Genomic DNA, 24,678 nt, shown 5'->3' on the forward strand with positions numbered 1-24,678 from the left:
AAGATTATCCATGCTTATTTGTATATGAATCAGACGTAATTAGCATACTTTTATTTTGAAAAAAGCACTCTCCCTTTAGCCTCCAAGGCATTCCACATTTGTGAGCCAAAATGGTAAAGGCATCCAAGGCCTAACTGCATATATCAGGAAAACTATTCCTCTTGGAATCTGTGCTGCTGCTGTGAGTGTGACTGGTGTGAAACCTGGGTCTACAATGCAAAAGGTGAAGAGTAAGAATTTATGAAGACTGCAAGTGATGTCTTCGTCAGAGTTTTAGTTTACTGCCAAAGAAGTGGTTTTTTTAAGCATTAATATAAAAGTGTTCATTGGGGGAGGAACCTGGTTTGGACTTTTCATTAAAAACAGCACTTGTTTTCACTTTCCCCGGTGTAATTCTGCTTTGACACAGCGGTGAGACGGGCGACACTGGTGGGGGTCCCAGTGCCGCTGGCGCCCCCCAAGGGGAGGGGTGGAGGAGCAGCGGCCGCGGCGCTGCCGCCGTGCGAGGGGAAGCCCCCGGGAGCGCACCACGGCCGGGCAGCCCCGCGGGGCCGGGCGGTGAGGGGCCGCGCCTCCGCGCGTTCCGCCGCTGCCGCGCCCGGCGCTACCTTGCCCTGCCCTGCCCGCGGAGGCCGCGGTAGCGCCGCGTTGCCGCGGAGACCGGGTCGGCGGGGCTGGGGCTGCCCCGGCCGGGGGCTGCGGCGCTCACCGGGGAGGGAGGCGAGGGGCTGCGCCGCGGGACGGGGGCGGGGAGCGTCACTGCACCACAGCGACCGTCCCTCCTCCCGGGGCGGGCGGGAAGGCGGCACCCGGGCACCGCGGCGGGGCTGTTTCGCTCCGCTCCGCGCCCTGCCCTCCTGCCCCGCCGCTGAGGAGCGAGCCCTCGGCTGAGGGCTCCGCTCGGCCCCTCTGGCGCACGGGGCCACCGCGGTCCCCGCGCCCTCGCTGCGTACAGGGGTGGCCAGCGACGAGGGCAAACTTGGCTCTAAACTCCCGCCCGCCGAGGCAGCAGCGGCCGCAGCGGCTCTCGGGGCTGCGGGCGCCGGCCCCGCCGCCTGGCCGCCCGGGCGGAGCGGAAAGTTTGCCGGCAGGAGGCCGGGCGGGGGTGGCGGCCGGCGGCGCTGCCGCAGTGTGTGCGCCGAGCCGGGGCCGCTGCCGGCCGCCGGAGCGCCCCGGGGCTTCGCTCCTGCCGCCCGCGCTGCGATGTGAGGCTCGGGGACAGCGACGGCTGCCGAAGGCTTTAGTTGTTACATGCGCCCAATAATCTTCTCCAAAATGGATTTTAGTCATAGCAGTCTTTTTGGATACATAGAAGATCTGCAGGAACTAACTATTATAGAGAGGCCAGTACGCAGGAGCCTGAAGGTATATATACCTCGAAAAAGAACGGTGCTTTGAAATCCATTTTAAATTGGGTCTGTTTTAATTATGCACAAATAAGTGAATAGACCGTTTTTCTAGCGTTTGTTTGGGTTTGTTTGTTTGTTTGTTTGAACAGCACCAGGATATGAAACCCTGTTCTCAGTCATTTTATAATAAGCAATCTCGAATTCTATATAGCAGGGATTTGATGTTTTCAGTATAAGAATATTAAGATGGGAACAAATAGACTAGCTTGGGTCTTTAGATTAAATTATATGCCACTTGTTTAATAGTGATAGTGTCTGACTTGAAACTGTACTTCTCTGATGTTCCATATTTTCCTGGTGAAAGATTTATGTGATTGAATTTGAAATGTTGGCTGGAGGTTTCATGAATAAATTCAGATTACTCATGAAGCTATCCCTGTATGTGTGGGGAGAAACGGGTTGTTTTAAGATTAAAACAGTGAAGTAGTCAGGCATTGTAAACTCATACTCTCTATTTCACACTTGACAGACACCAGAAGAAATAGAAAGATTGACAGTTGATGAAGAACTCAGTGATATTGAAAGGGCTGTTTATCTACTCAGGTATTTCCTAAAATGTTGCTCTGAAACATTGCTGACCATTGTGTTTACATACAGCTTTTTTAGTGTTTTACTCTTCACTCCTTTAATTTTCTGTCTATTAGTAGTTCTTTTGCCTTCAACTATGTTAAGCATATAGGCAAGATGAAAATAGGTATTGTAATTTACAAAAAAATCACCCTATAATGGGGTGTCTGTGTACCTGTCTAAGAATTTCTGATCTTTTAATATGTTCCTCACCAGCACAGAGTTGTACTTTATCATCTTTTCCCCTGTAGTTGATTTTGCAAGATTCCCTGAGTGTCAATGTTATTAATACCAATAATTCAGGGAGCTCATACTCACTCCAAGCAAATATTCACTCATGGGCAGTTAACACAGGCTGGTAACAGAGCTGTTCTAGCATCCTGTGTGTGTTTGGAATTTCAGAAGAGAAAACTTGAGACATTAGTTCTATAGTCCTTAGAAATTACTGTAGAAAATACTGTCTTAATACTTCCCTCTGTTCTGGTTTTCATCATCTTATCTCCTCCTTCTTGTTGAAAATATTTATTTGCAGCTATTTGAATAACTTAAATTTGGTAGTTTAAAATATGGATCTTTCAACTACTGTGTAAGTCTTTGAGAGTACAAATGTTCTGGGGGATTTTGAGTTGAATATGCATTTTTAAACAATACCTAGTAATTGGAGAACCAGCTGCAGCTCCCTCTCAGTTTGCTTATTCTGCTATTTTAAGTGCTTTTCTAGTCTAAGCCTGTGCTCAGTATTTAGAATAGATATTCTTGGTGATACAGTTTTCTCTTTTTGGGGTGCGTGGCAGTATTTGTAAGTTATCATTTTTACCGCTGATACTGCTTTTGATACTGACTACTGAAATTTATTAAACAGAGGCTTTTAAAACATGCTTTGCTCTTAGTTGCTGTAATCAAAGCAGTCTGTTGACTGCAGGGAAAGTCAGAGGAAACAGTTTGCATGTGGTGCATATCACTGAAAGGATGTGTATCCATTCTGGGTTTTACCTCACAACAACCAGCATAGATGATTTTTTTTTCTTTTCCAGTGTGTAGCAAATTTCTTTGCTTCTTTTCCACTTAAAAATCCATGTTTCCAGCATATATGTCTTAACTAGATAATTGCCTTTTTAAATGGCATTCATATCTTTAATCTTATCAATTGCTTTTCAACCTGGCCTTGACCTTCTCCCGGTGTCTTTATCTGATTTTCTCTACTCCAGCAGCTGTTCAAGACTTAACATTCTTTTTCTTTTAATGAAGTGTTCATTTTTTCCTCTGCATTGTTCTCATTGCTGAAAGGAACCTTCAACTCTGCTTGATAGGGTTTTTGTAAGCTAGTCTTACTGTGCATGTATGTTAATACAGTCATCCAGTGGAAGCTGTTGCTGTTGAACAGCTGTTACTGTCCTTGCACTGAGTGGAGTAAAAGCAGAGTTTAAAAAGCTGCCTGTAACCTAGTAGTACCTTTTATATAATGTACAAGAGTGTGTACTTTTGGCTTATCAGGAATTTTTCCTCTGTTTTAATACAGTAAAGCTGCCTATTGCTGTTTGATAGTAATGTCAGTCCAGTCTTTCTTTGCCTCATTTTCTCACACAGATGCATTATTCACTGTCCTTCAGGTTGTTCCTTATGTGTGACTAACCTTGATCTTATCCAAAAAGCCGCTGCCTTTTTCTGAAAATCTGTCTATAGAAATAGCTTTGCTGAGGTTGAAACAAATTGTTAATGACACCTCTGTTGTATCCCATTTGGAAAGGATGGTGTTATCTCCATATACATTAAAATATACAGGAACAATAATAGAAAGCAGATCTCTCATCTTAAATATCTACAGGTAACATCAGAATACTACTTTTGTCATAATGGTTTTTGTATTGTCGTTTACTTATTGCACCCTAATCTGCAAGTTGAAGATTTTAAATTTACTGCGGTGAGTATCTTCAGGGTTGCTTGTACAGTGCGATGGAGCTGATTAATAATGGGTAAAAGCTTTGTATGCTACAGCAAAGCTAATGTTTACTAGAGATTTTCTGGAGAAGTTCAGAAAGAGTCTTCATGTTTTAAAGGCTTTCATTCTGAACAAAAAACTCAACCACTTTCTTCTCTTTTTACATCCTTTCCTTCTAAAATCTGCCTGCAGCTTTTCCTCCCCACTCTTGAGCTTGGATTTGCTTATATGCAGAGTTGTTGTATGTTTGTTAGATACTTGTTTTTAGAAGATTTCTGCTCCTGAAGTCTTTTACTAAAGTAGTCTGAAAATGGGTACCTTGAGATCCAAGTTGGAGAGGATAGATTTTCTTTTTTTTTCCCCAGTGACTGATTCTTGCTTACTGTATATATGAGAAGATATTAATTTTCCAACTTTCAGAGTTTCATCAGTTATTCTTCTCTTTTCACTTCTTGTGTTCTTTGCTTCTCACTTGCCAGTAGTACCATACAGTTTCTGGTGTGGACTTTTACTTGATACTGTAAAGTTAATTGCTTTGCTCATCTGGTATATATTTGTAACGATCTAGTGATTGTTTTGTATTTCCACAGTATCTTATCTGTGTCTAGCCATGATGAATGGTCACAGATTTTGTAAATTTCTGTTCATTGTGTTAAGTATGATGTAACTATATACCTACAAGTGTTTTTAGCATGTGGTGAGTACATTGATAGATTGATCTTGTGTGAGATCTCAGTTCCATAGAGACATGATTTCATTGTAATTGTTTTATTGCCTATCATACTTTGGTTTCACATTCTAAAGTGATAATTGTAATTTTGATAATCCTGAAAAGTTACTCTCTCTCCCATTATTATTGCTAGTGAATGTCTTTGCTTTCAGTCTCCCCTTTTCTGCTAGTACGTTTTTTCAGATAACTGTGTAATGAAGTGGATTGATAAGAAGATCTAGATAAAGTTGATAATTTCTAGTTGTATTAATTTACAAATAAATCAACTCTTCGATTTGCTACATCATGTGGATATAGAAACAGTTCTGCAAGCCAAATGAGAGGCTGTAGTAGCTCTCCTGGTGGCTAGAGTTACTTTAATATGACTTGAGTGTAAGTGAACTTCTGCTTTAAACCACTGATGCCCAGAATACTCGGTTTTAATTAGGTAACATTCTGCAATTAGACTGAGCAAGTTCTAATTTAATAAGAATGTGATAACAAAGTGGACTGTAATTTATTTTAATCTCATTTAGCCTTGATTCTGGTAGAGGAACTGGGCTTCCTTAGACCAGACTGTCAGGGATGTTTATGAACTTCTCATTGAAACCAAATGGGTTTAGGGGCTTAGGGAGGGAGGGACATTTGAGTGTCTCAGATCTATGTTTTAGAGCCTCAGCTAGTGTGTTTGATGGTTTCTGGAGCCTCTAACAGGAGCCAATGAAGAGTTGTATTCTGTCTGTCCTTTGTATGATGCTGGCCCAACAGAAGAACAAAGGCAGCAAAACAGCTGTGTGTCTCAGTCAGTGTCAAGATTGATGGCTGATCATAAAACCATCAGCAGATTAAGAGGAGCTGCTGGAACACACTGAAGCAACTGAATAGTTTGCGTTCCACCTCAGGGCATCATGACCTCTACCAGGACAGTGACAATAGGCAGCTCGGGGACAATAATTTTTATTCCTGCTGTGAATTTTTGCCTGTAATTAGTTTTTCCATGTTTTCTGATGCTTGATTGGTGTTACTACTTATCTTAATTTGTCTTGTCATAGCTCACTGTTGGGTATACAGCCCAAAGTATTCTTTGCCTGATGAGAATCTGGTTCTGGATGCTTACTGGCATAGGCACTGCAGGGTGGTTTGTTTTCTGAGGACTTTTCTGATAGATTTCCCTCGGGCTTTTGCATTGTTGTGTGTACTGTATGATTTTGTATTCAGCTACTTTTTTTTTTTTTTCATTTGTGCCTGCTTAGTGTTAAAGCTTCCAGACCTTGCCATTTCTGTCTTACTCAAAATAACACAGTAATAATGAGTTATCAAGGTGGAAGATTGAATTCTTCACCCTTTTAGGAACAAACCCATTGTTTTTTGAGAGATCCTATCTATCAGTGTAGAAAACAACACAATCCCTTTTTAAAACATTTAACATAGTTCTTGAAGACACAATGGATACTCTGTATAGACTGGAAAGAATTCAATGCCTCTAAAGTTATGGCGACTTAAAAAGGCCACAGCAACAAGAAGAAAAGTTGTACTTTATTGTACAAACTATCCTTGATTAGCTAAAGCATTCTCAAATTCTAAACATCTTTTAATGCATTATATGTTGTTGATTGTGAATGTCAAAACCACTACTATTTAAAAGCTTCAGGGGATTTTTCATCTGGTTTTTATTGATGGTGTTAATTTTGGAAAATTTAATTTTTCTGTAGGTTCAGGCAAATCACTTTAAAATAATTTGATTTTAAATGAAAGCTTTCATTTACATGAAACTTTAGGAGATGATTTTCTGCATTTTTTGGTGTGTTATATAATCATGAAAACTGGCTATTCTATTCCAGTTATACAGTTTATGGTTCTAATGGTACGCTAAATGATCCAGCTGTAATGCTCAGCATATTGGAAAATAGTTCTTCCATCTGTCCTGTCAAGCTGTAAATATCAATGTAAAAAGTATTTCTTATTTTCCCCATCCTTTATTTTTCAAATTGCAACTTAAGTTTTATAAAAGTTTCATTGTGATTCACTTAGTTGGACAGATGAACAATTTGTTTGACCTTAAATGTGTTATGCAAATAAACTAATGAGTATAATATTGATTCTTTCACCTTAAAGTAAAAGGTGTGCCTGTAGACTCCTAAAGTGTTGCTAAGTCACATACTTTTATTTAAATTTAGATTGGTGCAAATACTTCTGTTAATCATATTTGCTCAGTTGAAACTGCAGCTCAGGAACCAGCTGTGAATATACAGAGCAGAGTTACTGTAGTGCATTGAGAAGCATTAAAAAAAAAAAGAAGAGAGAAAAATTTCAGGTTTCTGAAATTGAACTATGTTTGCCCTTTTGTCTGCACAGCACACTGGGGACTTTACCTGAGGCAAACCCTGGAAATGATGGTTAGTTTTAAAACTGATCAACTGTGTGGTCCAGGACTTTGTATACTTTAAAGAAGACCTGTGCCAGCACAAAGGAATTGAACAGCAGCATGGGAACAATGCTTGGGAGGGGGTGAAATGCCTGAAACTTTGACTGGCTTATGGTATTTATGAAGTTATGGTTTCCTGGTGTCTGGTTTCACAGCCAAGTTAAGCTGAAAGAAGCTTTCCTGATATCAGAGAGAAACTCAACTCTCCTTTCATTATGTGACTGCATGGTACTGATAAGTTTTGTGTTCCAGCACTGATACTGTTGCAGCCACGCAATCTCACAGTCAGATTAGGGAATACATTCTAATTCTAATAAAATTTTCAGATGCTTGGTTCCAGCAAAGTGTGGAACAAAATGCAACTGCTCATGCTGCTGTAAATGGGTGTGTAAACAAGAAGTCACAGCTGGTAGATGACTTTCCTGTCAATAGCAAACCAGATTTAGTTTTTGTTACTCTAATTTTGAATCTGTGAAGTTAAGTACTGGTTGAAATGAGCAGAGGATAGAAAGTATCAGCTGTTGTTTGTATAACAAGGCCTTTGACATAAAATGGACTTAAAGAATCATGAAAGTTGGAAAAGACCTCTAAGGTCATTGAGTCCAACCTTTGAATAAAGTCCACCATGTCAAATAAAATATAGCACTGAGTGCCATGCCCAGTCATTTTTTTAACGCTTCCAGGAATGGAGAATCTACCACTGCTCTGAACAGCCTTAACTAATGAAAATTCTTCCTGATCTTCAACTTGAACATCCCCTAACACAGCTTGAGGCCATTTCCTTTCATCCTGCCACTTGTTGCCTGAGAGAAGAGTCTGATCCCCACCTAGATCCAAAGCCCTTTCAGGTGGCTGTGGAGAGTAATACAGAAGAGTAATCCTCTTCTCCTGGCTGAACACCCCCAGCTCCCTCAGCTGCTCCTCACAAGTCTTGTATTCTGGACCTTTCCTCAACTCTGTTGCCCTCAATGCTCCAGCCCCTCAGTATCTTGTCATGAGGGGCCCAGAACTGAGCACAGCATTTGAGGTGTGGCCTCACCAGTGCTGACAATCATGGGGACAACCCCTGCCCTGGTCCTGCTGGCCACACCATTGCTGGCACAGGCCAGGATGCCTTTGGCCTTCTTGGCCACCTGGGCACAGCTGGGTCAGGTTCAGCTGCTGTCAGCCTGCAGTCCCAGGTCCTTTTGCACCGGGCAGCTTTCCAGCCACTCTGCCCCCAGCCTGTAGTACTGTGTGAGGTTGCTGTGACCCCAGTGCAGAACCTGACCCTTGGACTTGTTGAACTTCATACCACTGGCCTCAGCCCATGGATGCAGGTCATCCAGATCTCCCTGCAGAACCTTCCTACCCTCCAGCATAGTGACGTTCCCACCAAACTTGGTGTCATCAGCAAACTGGCCAAAGGTGCCCATGATCCCCTTGTCCAGATCATTGAAGAAGTCATCAAACAGGGCTGTCACCAGCACTGAGCCCTGGGGAGCACCACTAGTGACCATCTGCCAACTGAGTGCAGCACCATTCAACACCCTTCTCTGCATCCAGCCTTCCAGCCAGTTTTTAACCCAGCCAACAGCACACCCATCCAAGTGGTAAGCTGTCAGCTTCTCCAGGAGAAAGATGCGGGAAACCGTGTCAAAGGCCCACACCCTACACCATTCCTACATGGTTCGCCTGGTCATGAAAGGGAGATCAGCTCTGCATGAGATGTGGAAGTCTGCCTGAGCTGTGATGTGTGAGACCAGGTAGCTTTTCCTTATGTGTTGTCAGATTCTTCTCTGGAGATGTCAATTATATTTGTGTTTCAGAGCATCTTTGCTCATGACATAATAAGGAGAAACTAGATATATTTTTGAATATCAAACACAGTTGAAAAATCAGTGAGTTTTCTTAACTTCTAAAAATTGTTCTGTTGTCCTGGGAAAACCTTATCATCCTCTCCTAGAAGCGTTTGACATAGGAATATCCAGCAAAATATTTCCCATATTTCTTTCTTTCTACATGATGTATCCCATACATAAATAGCCTGTTGCCCAGCAGGAGAATGAGTTTCTTTTGTTTTTGTTTGGATGAGCACTGGCATTTAATAAATAGGTTTAACAGTTGCACAGATAATTTTAGATGTCACATAATTAATGTATAAATATCATAATTCTTCTTTATATCACCTTCCTTAGAAAGTTCCAAGTGTTTATAGAAAAACATTTTGTGCGCATAAGGAACTTTTATCCTCCTGCCTGCTCAATAGTACTAATTTAAATTTTATCATTTGCCTGATTTGGCAAGAGATGATAATATTGGACTAGTTTTTGTCAGGTCCTGGAAATGCATCTATGAAGATGTAGATGGGAAAATATAATTTTTTGTGTTAGAATATATCAAAGGTACAGACTGTTCAAAGAGTAGATCAAGCTGTTCATTTTTGGCTAGTTTGAATATGCTTTCACGTGATAGTACCCTGTAAAATAATGACTGTTGTATGCTAGTGACCAAAACACAAATCTCTAGTCAATTTTTATAGAATCATTGAATGGCTGGGGTCAGAAGGGATCAAAGGTCATCTAATTCCACCCCTCTGCCATGGGCAGAGACACCTTCAGCTAGGCCACTTTGCTCAAGGCCCCATCCAACATGGCTGTAGGTGCTTCCAGGGTTGGGAACTCCGGGCAGTCTCTTCCAGTACCTCTCCACCCTCACAGTAAAAAATTTCTTCCTAATACTCAATTTAAACCTACTCTCTGTTTGAAGCTATCTCTGTTTGCCCTTGTAAGAAGTCTTTTTTCAGCTTTCCTGTAGGACTCCTTTAGGTACTGTAAGGCTTCTCTAAGAGGCTGCTCTCTTCTCCAGGCTGAACAACCCCCATTCTCTGAGCCTTTCCTCACAGGAGAGGTGTTCCATCCCTTTAGTTGTCTTTGTGACCCTCCTCTGGACAAGGTCTTTGTTACTCTGCTTCTTCAAACTCGTTGATGTCCTTTCTCTGCTGAGGAAACCAGACCCAGCACTCCAGGTTGGCTCTCATGAGAGCAGGGTACAGAGTCACCTTGCCTTGCTGGTCACATTGCTTTGGAGGCAGCCCAGGAGACAATTGGCTTTCTGAGCTACTGCATAGTGCATGGAGCCAGCTCACATCCAGCCTCTCTCCCACAAACACCCCCAAATCCTTCCCAGCAGGGCTGCTCTGATCTGTTCATCCCCTGGCCTGTGTTGATACCAGGGTTTGCGCTGACCCAGGTGCAGCACCTTGCACTTGGTCTTGTTAAACCTGATGATGTTGTAGCAAAGCTCAGCTCGGTGTTGGTGGCACACTTGCTGGGGCAGCACTCAATCCTTTTGTCTGTACCATTAATGCAGATACTGAATGACGCTGGTCCCAGTATGGACCTCTCGGGGACATCACTCATCACTGATGTCCATTGAGATTCTGAGACAATGACGACTATCCTCTAAATGTGAACATCCCACTGATTCCTTATTTACTGAATATGTCTTTCTTGGAAATTCCTTTGGTGTTTTGAGGACTACTTTATTGTAGGCATTGGAAGCCCTTCACATGTCGTGATGGTTCCGTGGCCCTGCACTCTTGAGTCCATATGTTGCTAGCACAAAGAAGAGACAGGAGTTAGTACTGATTCAGCCACTCTTTCCCTAAAAGCAGGTTAGTAGCATGCATCACTACATCTCCCAAAAAATCTGAGTACTCTTGAGGCTCTTCAGAAGAGTGGCTCTTAGTGCTGATATACCCTGTATTTTTGCTTCAGGGCTGTTTAAAAGCTTTTCTGAATCTCTGCAAAGCAAGGTAGATAGAACTCCATTATATATTGGTTCATATTGCTACACTCTACACTTTATGTGAAGTTGTTTTACTGAGGTGAAATTCTGATTATAATTTTAGGATTTCAGGAACTAGGACTGCAGTCTTGGGCCTGTATCTGTGCCTTTGCAGATATGCTGTGACACAAGAATTTGGAACAAGACAAGAAATAGCTTTGTTGAGATTTAAAATTAATCCTGCTCTCTGGGGTAAACTTGTATAATGGTTCATTGAGCTATTTTTAGAGTTAACTTTAGTAATATTAATGTTTTTTTCCTTGTTCCACCAGCTGGTACTCTAAATGCCAACACTGAGTTACCCTGGATTCTGTCAAGCCTTGGAGCCCAAATCTTTATGTCATAGGAAACAAAACTAGGATCATTTAATCACTTAGACAGAAATTTTTTCACAGCGAAGACAGAATGGGAATGTAGACAGTCCTTGAGACTAAGAAACTCAAAGAGGTCTACATTATTCATTGAGAAGTTCTCCAACACTGGTAGGAACATTTTATTTAATCTTTTAGGGGCAGTTTTTTGTATAAGAGAAGTTCTCTTTAGTTCTTGAGGACAAATAGAACAGGAAATTGAAGTGATTTCTATAGCAAGGGCTTCTATTGACATAGTCTGATAAAACTCATATTACAGCTAAAGAACCAACTGTTTTCATTATACACAATTATAGGACTCTGTACCTGAATAAGAAGGTCACTTCAGATTCACAAACTGAGGCCAGAACTGGCATCTCTACTCAAAGACAGTTATGTCCTCAGGCAAGGTTTTTTAAAAAAAACCACCAGTAATACAAAAGCACATTGATGGGAATTGTTCATAACTGAGTTTTTCTTGAAATTTACCCTTTGAGAATTAATGTGTCACTGGCATTCTTACATCTTGATTCTCTCCTTCACCTCAGCGAATCTTTACCTTCCTAGATCAGGTTGTGGATGTGTCTTTGTAGTCTGAACAGTAACAGTATCCTTTGCAGGCTTTGAAAACTAAACTTTGACAAGATGGAATGTTTGCCTTTGAATGCTAATTCCCTATGGTCTATCCACCCTTGTATATGGAAGAAAAATGTCTTTCTGGTGTAAGAGTGATAATTAAACAGAATGAAGAAAGGGACACAAGGAACCGCTTGAAAACTTTTGCTAGATCTCCTGGATACATCTGTCTGAGGCTTTTTTGCTGCTGCCTGATACTTTTACACAAGCAGAAAGTACCAGATGTTTCACATCGGTGTTATTATTTGAATGGACTCTTGGTGATGCAGGTATTCTTATTTAAATTATTCTATTTACCTTCTTTTACATTCAGATAAATGTTTCTGCATGTTTCTCTTTGCAAAACATTACCCTGTGAGGGGTTAATGTTAAGAAATAAAAATATCAGGCTTGGGATGTGTCCCTGTATCTTGGTAGCAGTTGTTCTAGCAGCAGTTTTGTTTATTCCATGTTACGTGACTGTGGGCTGTGAGAATATGTACAACTCTCAGGTACAGCGTAGCTGAGTCATTCCTTGTCAGTTGTATCAATTCAGAGCAGGACCAAGGGTAATTGCTCTGCTTTGCTGATCTCATTAACTGTTGTTGGAAATGTCTTGCCCATCTATCCCTTTTATATTACCTTTCCTAACAGGCTGTACATAGACAGTCCTTCTTAGTCATTGCATAATTCCAAAATTGCAGTTGCTTTGTTTACAGAAACATGCTACGGTGTAAATTTAGCCTCAGTGTTTCTATGTAATGCCTACTTTCACGTTCTTCTACTAGTTTTTGAATTTACTATAAGAAAGTCAGGTGTAGGCAGTGGGCAAGCAGGGATAGATGAACTGGCATGAATGGAATTGCATCATTGTAAGTGTGTGTGAGTCCAAGCTGAGTATAGTAACAGAGGTTTGTTGTAAGACTTCAGATATTTTTTTTAAACTGACAATGTTTGCAAGATTCTATAAATGAAGGTGACCCACATTGCTAAGTCAATATGATGTGTAGTGGTGAAGAAAGGCTGCAGTCTCAAATAACATAGTCCTACATTCTTTCTAATAGGGAGAAAAAGCAATTTATGCATTCTTCTTGTCCTTATCCATTTTTCAAGAATCATACAGTTTAAGAGAATACTTCTAACTTTGGAAAAAGACCAAAGTTATGGCATTTTTTCCTAGGACATTTTTCTCATAAGTTTTTAGAGTTAAATCTCCTATTTGATTGTTGGGGGGAAAAAAAGATTTTTTTTTCTTTCTCCAGTCTATCTTAAATCAGAATGATGTAGTTTTTTTATTTTTTTAAATGGCAAAGCAATGCAACTTTAAATAAAATTGCATATGTTTCTACAGGGTTTTATGTGATAGTCCAAGAGAAAAGGTATAAACAGAAAGTCTTGAAAGACTTTTGTTTATTGGAGTAGCTTTGTGTCCAAATTGTCAATTATGCCTCTAGAAAAAATTCAACATTTTTTGAAGTAAAACCAGTAAATTAATTTGGGTAGGTATTGATTTGCTTCTCTCTCTCCCCACCCCTGCTGCCTCTCCATGGCTATTGTTGAACAACAAAGAACAACATTAAGCACTGGAGCCAACAGTTTATGCTACAATTAAATAAAGGCTGTTCAAAGCTGCTTGTTTAATTCCAAAGTATTTCTCTTTACCAGTTGGAGTAGACCAGGAAAGTTGGATTCCAGGTGGATTAAAGCATTTGATAACACAGTTGATATTAACAGAGCTGCACAGCAGAAGTGATGTTGCACTCAATAATACCATTGTATTTTGCTTGCAGTAGTTTATCCCTGCAAAATGGGATGATTTACTGTTTGTCTGTGCTGCATGAGAAGTGCAGCTGACCAGCTTGTGGTCAGATTTTCTGAAGTGTATATACTGGCTTTTTTTTCCCTCCTCCTTAGCGAAATTGCTTGGTAACTTCTGTTACCAAGCATATATTGAGAGGGCTCAACTAGGGACAGAAAGAAAATGCTTTAAACATGCTAATTGTATTTTTGTTGTAAACAGGGGTTGATTGTATTGTTTCTAGCAGAATAAACGTATGTAAAAGAGAAATGTGAAAGGTGTCTGCTTTAATACACTTTTTTGTATGATAATATTGCTTATATTGTTGGGCAGGTTTGGAGATAAAAATCCTATCTTGAAATGGAGAAACAGAAAATATGCCATTTTCACTGCTGAAATTGTAACTGAGCTTTTTGAGGGGGAGGATTTATGTCCATATTAAATAGCAAAACATGAGTCATTGCCTGATTGCTGCTCGCACCAAAATTTTTCTGTTATAAACAGTTGATCTCTTTTATGTAATTTCATTTCAAAGCTCAGGACTAGGACACCTATTTCTCTGCCATTTTGGGAACTAGAAGTTGGTTAGACTGTAGTTAGATTCAGGGCAAGATTCAATTTTATTTTTGTTTTTTTCCAACTGCAGCAATTGATAGTCACTAAATCAATGGAGAAAAGAATGATACCGAAAATTAACCTGCTTATTTACTACAGGTTTTAACCCAAGAGTATGTCTATTTCTTCTTGTTTTTATCACTATGTAAAGCAAACTTAGGTGTATTTTAAGGGTTATTTGTAAATTCTTTTGAACCGTGCGTGCTTGTTGTATTGCAAGAAAATGCTTGCACCATAAGTTTGCAATAAATCATTAGATGCATACTGGTATGTAAAAATCAACTCTTATTGTGGATAAATACACTTGGGCTTTGATCACTTAAACTATCCCACCTATTTGAGAATGATGTGTTAGAGAGTAGATAGATCAATAAAATTGATATACAGATCTTTCTATCTTACATATTTATTGCAAATTCTGGGGGCATTAAGTAAAAATTTCTTCAGTGTCTTATCTTCCTTATTAAATGAAGAAGTTGGTTTTGGTCTTTTTTAATGAACAATTGGAACATGGCAGCTTTTGGATCTATTTGGTATAATGTCCCACACCTGTAAAACCCATGAGCTGAGAAAGATTCTAACTAGAGTTTAGTACTTGATAGGTCATTTGAGATGTTCATGATTCACTTTACCTGCTTTTTGGTAAAGGATGTTGGAAGTATTTTTCCCAAGTGTTATTCCTTCCCCTTTCTCACTTTCATTTTCTTTGCCCTTGTGCTGTGACTGGGAGTTTGCCTTAAGCTCGTTATTTTCAGGAGACTGCACAGTGAATACCAACTGAGATGGTTTTTGTGACATCTGTAAAGATGATGTTGGCCCAATGGAAGTTGTATAGAACTTTGGAGATCTTTATGCACTAGAATAACACTGATAGCTTCAGCACTGTGGGCTGTGTGTATGGCAAATTCTGCCAGTCAATATCCATTTGCATGGATGCCTCTTCACGTAGCTAACAAAAGTATTGTTCATGGAAATAATATATTGTGTTAATACTACACCATGAGCTTAGACTAAAAATTTATTGTCCCAAACCTTAGAGTGATCAGTTAAAGTTCTTTTTCAGTAACAAACAAACCACGGGGAGGAGGCCAGGGGAATGGCATACAAATAGTATTGTATCAATGGATGCTTTTAAACATAATCTTTCTTCTTCTGTGTTACTTCTTCTCTCATAGAATGATATTGATATCAACATAGTAAATACATAAGCCAGAAATTCTGGTGCTTAACACTGCATATATGCTGTGAAGGATCTATGCAGCTGAGCATATTTGATATGCATTCAAAGGAAAGAGATATTCTTTTCTTCAGAGATGGTTCTGGATTAATTTTAGTAAATGTGGGTGGAATTACTGGTAAATGTTTTTGTTTATTCTTTCCATTGCAGAACGTCAAACTCTTTCTGGGATAACTGTATCACTAGAAATAAGCTAATATGACTATGTGAGGAAAAAATAGTGTAGCAAAAGGCTATTTAAGATTATTTTAGTGATTTTGAAGATAGGGAATGTTACTAGGACTACTACAGTTACCTAAACATAATTGAGTAGTGTCTTGGATTAACCCCAGACAGCTGCCAAGCCCCACGCAGCCACTCACTCACTGGGGGAGAATCAGAAGGATAAAATCTGGAAAGCTTGTGGGCTGAGATAAAATCAATTTATTAGGGAAAGCAAAAGCCATGCACACAAGCAAAGCAAAGCAAACTCACTGCTTCCCACAGGCAGGCAGGTGTTCAGCCAGCTCCAGGAGAGCATGGCCCCATCGCGTGTAACGGTGACTTGGAAAGTGAAACATCATCATTCTAAATATCCTCCCCTTCCTCCTTTCCCCCCCACTTTATATACTGAGCATGATGCCATATGGTCTGGAATGTCCCTTCAGGCAGTTTGGATCACCTGTTCTGGCTGTCTGTCCCTCCAATCTCCCATGCACCCCCAGTCTCCTCCCTAACATGGAGCAGAAAAGGCCTTGGCTCTGTGTAAGCCCTGCTCAGCAATAACAAAAACATCTCTTTATAATCTACCCTGTCTTCAGCACAAATCCAAACCACAGCCCTGTACCAGCCACTGGAGAGGAAATTAACTCTACCCCAGGCCAAATCAGCACAGGCAGGCAGGAGGATTCTGATGGTGTGCTGATAATGGTTTTATAAAGAATGCAGATATGGATTAATTATCTGTATATGAAATGCTCATTTTTATCTACTGTCTGAAATTATTCTGTCAGAGAGCTGGAAATTTGAAAGATTTGTGTCACTACTTCAATTTATTATGTTAAATGTATTACCTGGTTTGACTGTCCACTCCAACATGGAACAAATGTTATGTTTGTTTGAGAGACATGACTCTAACTCTTCTATTTAATTAAGTAGCCAAATTGTATCCTACTTTCTAAACTGAACATAAAGCAAGTAAAGCACTTTTTTTTTTTGGACAGAACATGAATCAGGAACAGCTTGAAATTGAAGCAGTTTTTAGTTATTTGTGTATTTGCCTCAGAAAGCTGCCTTCGATCTATGGTTGCTTTTGATACATGAGAAAGCAGCACCAGAGTCAGCTGTTTGAGGCTGTATTGCTGATGCATGGAACTGCATCAGTCTGAAGGAGCTGTCCAATATACTTGAAAATATGAGTATACTTGAAAATAGGAGTCCAAATTACTTGAAAGTATGAGTATTGAAGCTATGTATACTCCTTGAATAGTGAATAGAATGTGAACCAGCAAAGCTTTCCACTTCTAACTTATCTAAAATCTAGCTCTTATATGGAGTAAGTTCACTGCTCATGTTCATTTCCTAATTATTTTTTGCTTTTGAGTCATCAGGCCCTTTGAGTATAACAGCAGTAATTTGATAGAAATGTAATATGAACTGTTGAAAGTAATTCTGAGCTCACAGTTAGATTTCCTTGGCTGGGAAATCTAGCTACTTCTAGCTGGGAAATCTAGCTACTTTTCCTTAGCTACTTCTGCAGCTAAAACTTCAAATTGTTTCTAAAATTTTAGATATATCTTTCAGTGCTCACATTTTGACACCTATATTTAACAATTTAGAACATACGCTTAGCTTGTATTATTAGATATAATGCCCATCTACTTACAATATATAGATATCTATATAAACTATATGTAAGATACCTAGTTATGGTTTTCTTATATATGAGGAAAATGCTGTGATCAAAAGCTTCAAACCCTCTCTTTACCCTTTTTTATTTTTATTTTCTTGTGGCTTTTCATTCAGTCACTGTACTAATACCCTGTACTTTCATTCTGTACTCAGGTTTTTTTTAGGGTCTCTATGATTCTTTCATATTTGCATTTTCTTTTGATCCAGTCCCTGTGATTTTGAAAAAGGCTGATCAACTAATGTACAAAGTATGTTTTGTTTACCATTTGTCTGTGTTCTACTGTTAGTAGGTTTTTGTTATGGGGATTATAAGCCTATTCTAGAAAGTTTGAATTTTTTTAAAGATTAGTAAGAAGTTCTACTTGTACTTTGATTCTAAAAGGCTAGGCTTATTCAGGCTTTTACCACTGTCTTCAACTCTTGCATATACAGAACGCACTTTTTTATGAAGCCAAGCAGATATAGGCAGAAACCAGTTAACAGTTGCTTTCCTAACCTTTAATGTGCTTTTCTTAATAGCATGCAGAGGAATTGCAAGTGGATTTAGCATAGCATAATTTGTTTTTAAATGATTGAAGAGACTCATAGCAAGGGTTGAGGTGAAGTGGCAGCTTCTGTTAGAGCTGTCAATAAATCTTGAAGAAATAAACAATTTTTTTAGACCTGTGAGTCAGTTTAAAAAGGAGAGGTTGAAATGTACAGCTACAGCTTTCTTTTTTTTAAAAATTCTCATCAGCTTCTAGGACTGTTAGATTAGAGTTGCTATGAAAAAAGAGATATGGAATTGATTCAAGATGGAATATGCTATAGACAGAAAGGCTGAGAAGGTATGGTAGAAATACACACAGTAACAAAGTGCAAGCTTTGGGATCTGTAGTTTATAATGCTTTACACAGGTAAGACCCACAAACTGAAGACTCTAAGTAGATTTTAGTACTTATTAGGTCATTTAAAGTTTTCTTTCCGTGTGAATGAAGTATACAGATAGAAAAAATAAGACTAGAGAATGAAAAGATATCCTGTGTCTAAATTAGATTATAAGACAAATTTAGGTCAACAGAAGTAATTTACCCTTCTAGAATTCTGTTAGCATCTGTGATTTTTTTTTTCACTTTCAGTTTAGAAAAATTACAGGCCTTGTACTTTTTCAGAAGACTTCTTATAGCACATAGTGCATGCTGTGAACATGACAAATCTGGTTGAATGTGAAAATTATAAGTTCTGGGTCAGTGAATGAAGATTGGCAGAATGAAAGATAATACCAGCTCATAGCTCATTTTTGCTATATCACCTAGGAATGGGAAATGGCATTATCTTGAAGTAAAAAGACTGGCTTTACTTTTTACATTCACTCAAAATAAAAAATGCCAAAACGAATTCTACCTAGAAACCATACAAAATGCAATAGGTGTTATAAGTCCTCTAAGGAAGAAGAAACATTTATCTTCTAGGAGATTGTAATGTTGATATTGAGGTAATATTTGAGAGGAAAAATTTGTTCCTTTGAGGCACTTACATTCTTGAAACTTTTCTTAAAATTCAAGGGAGAAAAGCTCAGTGTTTACTTATAAAAATTAATGTATAAACTCATGGATCTGATTATATTAGGAAGAAATAAATTATTGTGTCATTATAATGTATTTGATTTGGTTCAGAAATAGAAAAGGGGTATCTCTATGAGTAAGAAATTTTCATTTCTCTCTTTGACAGATATTCAGCAAGGAAACAAAAATAAGAGATTTCAGTTGACCAAACCTATCCTGATAAACAAGGTTGCTAGGAATACAGAACTACTGTACAGCTAAATCTTGGGTTTCGGTTCTTACTTCAATTACACCAGAAGTTTCACATGTAGTGGTGTAATTTCAGATATGTACTAAAATCTATTAGTTTCTTCTTATTTAATATATAGACCATGTAGATTTTTTGCAATAAACTAAAGATGATTCTCAAAGGATGTCTTATGAGCCACACACTTTAATGTTATTGACAGAAATATTTATCTGGATTTTCGAGTTTGCCTTGGCAACTGTAGATTGCACAGGAAAACAGAAATCCTGGGGGGAGAATTGAAATGGAATAATTCTGAAAAGCCTAAATCCTGTCAGATACTGAGCTTTTGTACAAATAGGAAATTAAGTCTAGGATTTATGAATCCCAGTCACAGAATAGTTTAGGTGGTTGGGGACTCCTGGAAGTCATTTGGTCCAATGCCCTGGTTAAAGCAGAGCCAACTTCCAAGTCTGATGATGTTAGATGTTAGCTCATGTTGCTCAAGACATTGTCCAGATGAGTTATGAATGTGTCCAAAGATTCCCACAACCATGGACACTCTTTTTCAAGTTTGAGTGTTTGTGAATTTCATTTTCCTAATACCCAGTTAGTTACTGAATACTTTAATCTTTTTTTTTAATTGTGGTGTTCTAATCCCTCACTCATTGAAGTTGCTAAATTTTTACTTCTGTCTTCAACAAATTCAGATTTGGACCAACATAGAATGTTATAGAATCTTGCACTGAAAATAGTGTCACTTAAGGGGTGTTGAGTTAACACTGTAATTCCTTGCAGCCACTCATCAGAACTTCCATTTACACAGAGCACAGGCTTGAGTGGTTGATTCAACAATGGCTATTTAACAAATCATTTTTGCCAAACTGCTGCAGTTAGCCAGAGTGTGAAAGAAAACCTCTACACAAACAGAGCTTCAGTTAGAGCTTGGATAAACATTGTACCTCAGTCTTCTTTACAGGACTGTTTTCTGCTCCTACCATTGTGTTTTGTAGGCTAGTGTGAATGAAGGAGAGAGAAATGTAAATCTGTCTTTTCTTTTTCAAAATCCTTTGTGATAATATTGTCTTGCAGTACTTTCAGTGACTAATCTGCATTCTTCATGCTGCAGAAGGAGTTGTAGTCCTTCCATCCATTTCCTGATAGAAGTGTTTCTAATTCAGCACCCAGGGACTTTTAAAAATTTTTCTTTGTTCTTACCTTGTAGAATCTGTTTTTAAAAATGCTTTAAAAATTAACATAAGAAATCTTATTGTCTTCCTTGAGCTTCATGAAAGTTTACAAAATTGGCAACACATACCCTGGATAAAATCATGGTACAGTTGTGGGAAGGGATCTCTGGAGATCATCTTCCTGCTCAAAGTAGTGTCAGTTAGTGGCAATATATTCAGAGTCTTGTCCTGAACTCAGGATTTTGAGTCCTATGGATGAAGACTGCACCACCTGTGTGGGCAACTCTTTCCAATATTTGAATATTCTGACATAGAAGAATTCGTGGGTTTTTTAAGGTTTAAGTGGAATTTCCTGTGTATTGAATTTGTTCCCATTGTTTTGCATCCTATCACTGGGCACTGCTGGGAAGAATCTGCCTCTGTCTTCTTTACTGTCTCACATCAGAGTTTATACATGTCAAATAAGGCCCTCAAGCTTTCTCTTCTCAAGATTAAAAATCCCTTTTGTCTAAGCTTCTGCACAAATATTGTGATGAACTCACTGCTGCCTGTCTGAGATTCTTGTGTTGAATAGAGAAGAATAATCATGTTCCTTGAGCTGCTGGTGATGCTCTGGAGTGCAGCCCAGGATGCTGTCAGCTACCTTTCCCTCCAGGTCAGTTTTGTGTCCACTGGGACCTCCAGGTCCTTTCCTGCCAAGGTATTTCCCAGTTGGCTGGCCCCAGCCTCTACTGGTGCATGGGGCTGTTCTACCACAGCTACAGAACTTGCATTTCCTGCTGCTGGACCATCAGATCCCTGTTGGTTTGTTTCTCCAGCTTGCTGAATCAGCAGAGTCTTCTGGTCTGTCAACACCTCCTCCTGCTTTTGTGTCATCTGCATACTGAGGGTGCACACTGTCCCATCATCCAGGTCATTAATGAAAACTTTATTGCCCCCAGTAAGGTAAACCATGAGATAAACCACCTGTGGCTGGCTTCCTTGCCACTAATCACAGGTCTTTAGGCTCAATAGTTCACTCAGTTTTCAGTCCCCATCACTTTCCATTTGTCCAGCTTGTACTTCATCAGTTTATCTATGGGGATATGATGGGAAACAATGTCAGCAGCGTTGCTAAAATAAGTTAAACAACTTCCACCATCTCAGCCAGTCACATGTTGTCAAGTTGGCTGGGCAGGATTGATTTCCCCTTCACAAATCCAGGGGGACTACTCACAGGCACGTTTCTGTCCTTCAAATGTTTGTAAATGGTTTCTAGGAGGATTTGCTTCAGTCTCAAGACATCACAATTATTAGGTGGACTTCATTTTATGACGGTAAAAGAAACAAGTAAAAGCAAATGCAGGGGCTAGAAGGGGAGGTTAGTGCTTTGCTTGTGCTTGAGAAGTGTTTGAAAAGTGCTTTACAAGGGGTCTTACAGTTAGGCCAGGTCTGGTACCACTGGCCAGCAGCAAGCAGTTCCTCTGCTGTTGCAGAAGAAGGAAGTATGAGGACAGGAGCATTCGGGCCCGAGAGCTTCCCTCCCTGCATGAGGATTCCCATCATTGCTAAGTCACTGGGATCTCCTATAGGATGAACTCAGAAGATGAGTCCTGAAGTTTTATATTTAAATGGTGTGTGGATTTTGCTAGCACAAAAGAGGCTGAGCTAAATTGCTTCTAAGTATAGGGTTCTGTTGTGTTCTTCTATAGTTAGCACTGTTAATAAAGGAATAGTGCCTTCAAAACACTGAGCTTATTGTGACTCTGAAGAAAAGATACAGGATTTATTTTAATTTGTTTATTAGTACAAAAATGTGTACAGCTGAGCATTTAGCAATAATTCGCTATAATTCTGGAGTTTTTAATATTTAAAGAAAATCTATGGTGCAGCTTATTTGGTAGAAATAGAAGAGAAATCTTCTGCAGTTGGAAAATTACAGACTGTGTAGGTGTTGAAATGCCTCCTGCTTCACTTTCTTAATTGGCAGTAGGCCAGATACTAAGAATTTCTGGCTTAAAGGGAAATGCTTCCCTTTTCTTTACGTTTTGAAGGATAAGGGTAGCATTTTGTTTGCTTTTTTTAGCAGTTAGGGTTTCTTCCATGTTGATACAAAATGAATAAAATTTAAATTAAAAAGCTTCTCCAAGTTACCTTGACTTCTTGCATCAGTATTGGATAACACAAAGATATGCATGCCTTGCCAAAGGAAAAGGATGTGTTGATGTTTAGTTTTAATTTTGGCATCCAGACCCTCTTGCTTTCTGAATCTATTCTAGGAGTTGATCTACTTGAGTAATTTTTCTTTTCACCTCATACTTTTTTTCATTGCTGCCTACCATTTCCTTCCCATCCTACTTTTTTTTTGTTTGTTTCCTTTTTCAATTGTGGGATTGAATGAGGAGAAAGGTACAAGATCTGTAATTTAACCATGTTTTTTACATCCTTTTTAAATCACGTTTGTGTGCATGTATATCAGACTATACGTCTGACTGCTTTCCCTACAAAAAGGAAATAATGGTAGGTTTCTGTTAAAATGCTGTACCCTGTGTGTTATTTTCATGTATATCTTCTATTTGTCCCCTTCCTATGGTTTTCTCTTGTATTGCCATAAGGCAAAAGATTCCATGAAACCACTGCCTTGATCATCTGGTTTGAAAAGAACCTTCAAAAGTTTCAAATTTTTATGCAAAGCTACACTAAAATTTAAAACATTCCATGTAGATAATTATTTATAATAGCTTGATAGGTTGATTTTTTAAATGTGGTCTTCTACCACATATTATTAAAAAAAAAAAAGCCTCATTGCTTGCATGAAAAACCTGAGTAGTGTAGGTTTGTTCTTCTGGGCTTTGTTTGGTTTTCTAATGAAAGCCATGAGCTTGCAGTCATCATAGTGAGTAATGTATTGTATGTTTATGTTTTTGTAAGTTCTGGTCAGGACATCCAAGGAACAAGTGTGGTGGCAAATCTTCCAGTCCTTATGCGACAGAATCCTGCAGAAACACTTCGTCGCGTTTTACCAAAAATCAGAGTAAGTTTTGCATGTTGAGGTTTGATTGTATCTTTTTCTACCAGTTTAATTATTTTAACAAAGGAAAAAAAAATCCCACTTTTATTGCAAACTCAGTCTCTAGGAAGTGTATGTCCAGTAGGTCTTCTTCATTAATTCACTGAACTTACGAAGTTTCAGGCATTATAGTTTTTTAAAAGTTGTTATGACAGGGGAAAAAAAAAGCAGAATTCGTACTACTTAAATGTTCTAAAAGATTTACCAGTGTTTTGACAGCTTTTTTGAGAATTCTTTTTGAGGACTATCCAGTCATAATGGTTGATTCCAATGTTCTGAATTCCCTTTCATCCAAACATTAAGATCTTCATGGTTCTGTCCAGAAGAGTATAGTTTGCTTTTAGCTGTCTGTGCAATTTCGCGTTCTGCCCTCCACATTTTTAGTAAGTCACTGCTAGTTGTGATAAATGCATGCTGACCATGTAATGTTGTACAGTAATTGTATATAGAGATATGTTTTTATAGGGGATATTTGGGTTGTTTAACCTGGAGAAGGGAAGGTTCTGGGTACATCTTATTTTGACTTTTCAGTTCTTCAAAAGGGGCTTATAAAAGGATGAGGACAAACTTTTTGGCAGTGCCTTTTGAGATATGACAAGGGGCAATGGGGTTAAATTAAAGAAGATACATTCAGACTAGATATAAGAAATACATTCTTTGACATGAGGATGGTAAAGCACTGGAACAGATTGCCCAGAGAAGTTACAGATGCCCCATCCCTGGAAATGTTCAAGGTCAGACTGGGTGAGACTCTGAGCAGCCTGGTCTAGTGGAAGGTGTCCCTGCTCATTGCTATGGGGATGGACTAGCTGAATTTTAAAGGTCCCTTCCAACCCAACCTATTCTATGATTATGTGATTGTGAAGAAGATACCTGTCTCTATATTTCCACTCTATCCCAGATAAGTAACCAGAAGAAATGTACAAGTTCATTTAAGGTGTGGTTTTAGGAGCAGCCTTGGCCAAATAAGAACTAACTAAATCACAAATGCAAATGCAAACTTAATAATGCTAATGACCCCTAGGATCCCTGCAGAAGATGAGGGTTGGAGGGGGCCTTATCAGTGTATACAAATACCTGACAAAGCAAAGATGGAGAGAGGCTCTTTGCAATGGTACCCAGTGACAGAACTGCAACTGTTGTTGCAATGCGCACAAGCAGAAACACAGGAGCTTTCTTCTGAACATTAGGAATCACTTCTTCACTGTGAAGGTGACTGAGCAGTGGCACAAGTTGCTTAGAGGTGTTATTGTCTTCCTCCTTGGAGGTATTCAAAGACAATCTGGG

The 24,678-nt window shown here is 39.1% G+C and overlaps 1 protein-coding gene across 4 annotated transcripts in view; it reads left to right on the forward strand.

The window, feature by feature from the left end:
• Positions 1-799: 799 nt before the first annotated feature.
• Positions 800-24,678, forward strand: part of PPP4R4 (protein phosphatase 4 regulatory subunit 4) — a 58,786-nt gene continuing 34,907 nt past the window's right edge. For all 4 annotated transcript variants that reach the window (XR_004060791.1, XM_030950118.1, XM_030950115.1 and 1 more), the window contains exons 1-3: positions 800-1,365; positions 1,879-1,952; positions 23,253-23,355. Coding sequence is in view for 3 of the 4 variants with exons in the window: in XM_030950118.1 (XP_030805978.1) it covers positions 1,252-1,365; positions 1,879-1,952; positions 23,253-23,355 (291 nt within the window). In the remaining variant the exon portion in view is untranslated. The remainder of the gene's footprint in view (positions 1,366-1,878; positions 1,953-23,252; positions 23,356-24,678) is intronic.

This window comes from Camarhynchus parvulus, chromosome 5, assembly GCF_901933205.1.
Source record: "Camarhynchus parvulus chromosome 5, STF_HiC, whole genome shotgun sequence".
NCBI classification, from domain to species: Eukaryota; Metazoa; Chordata; class Aves; order Passeriformes; family Thraupidae; genus Camarhynchus; species Camarhynchus parvulus.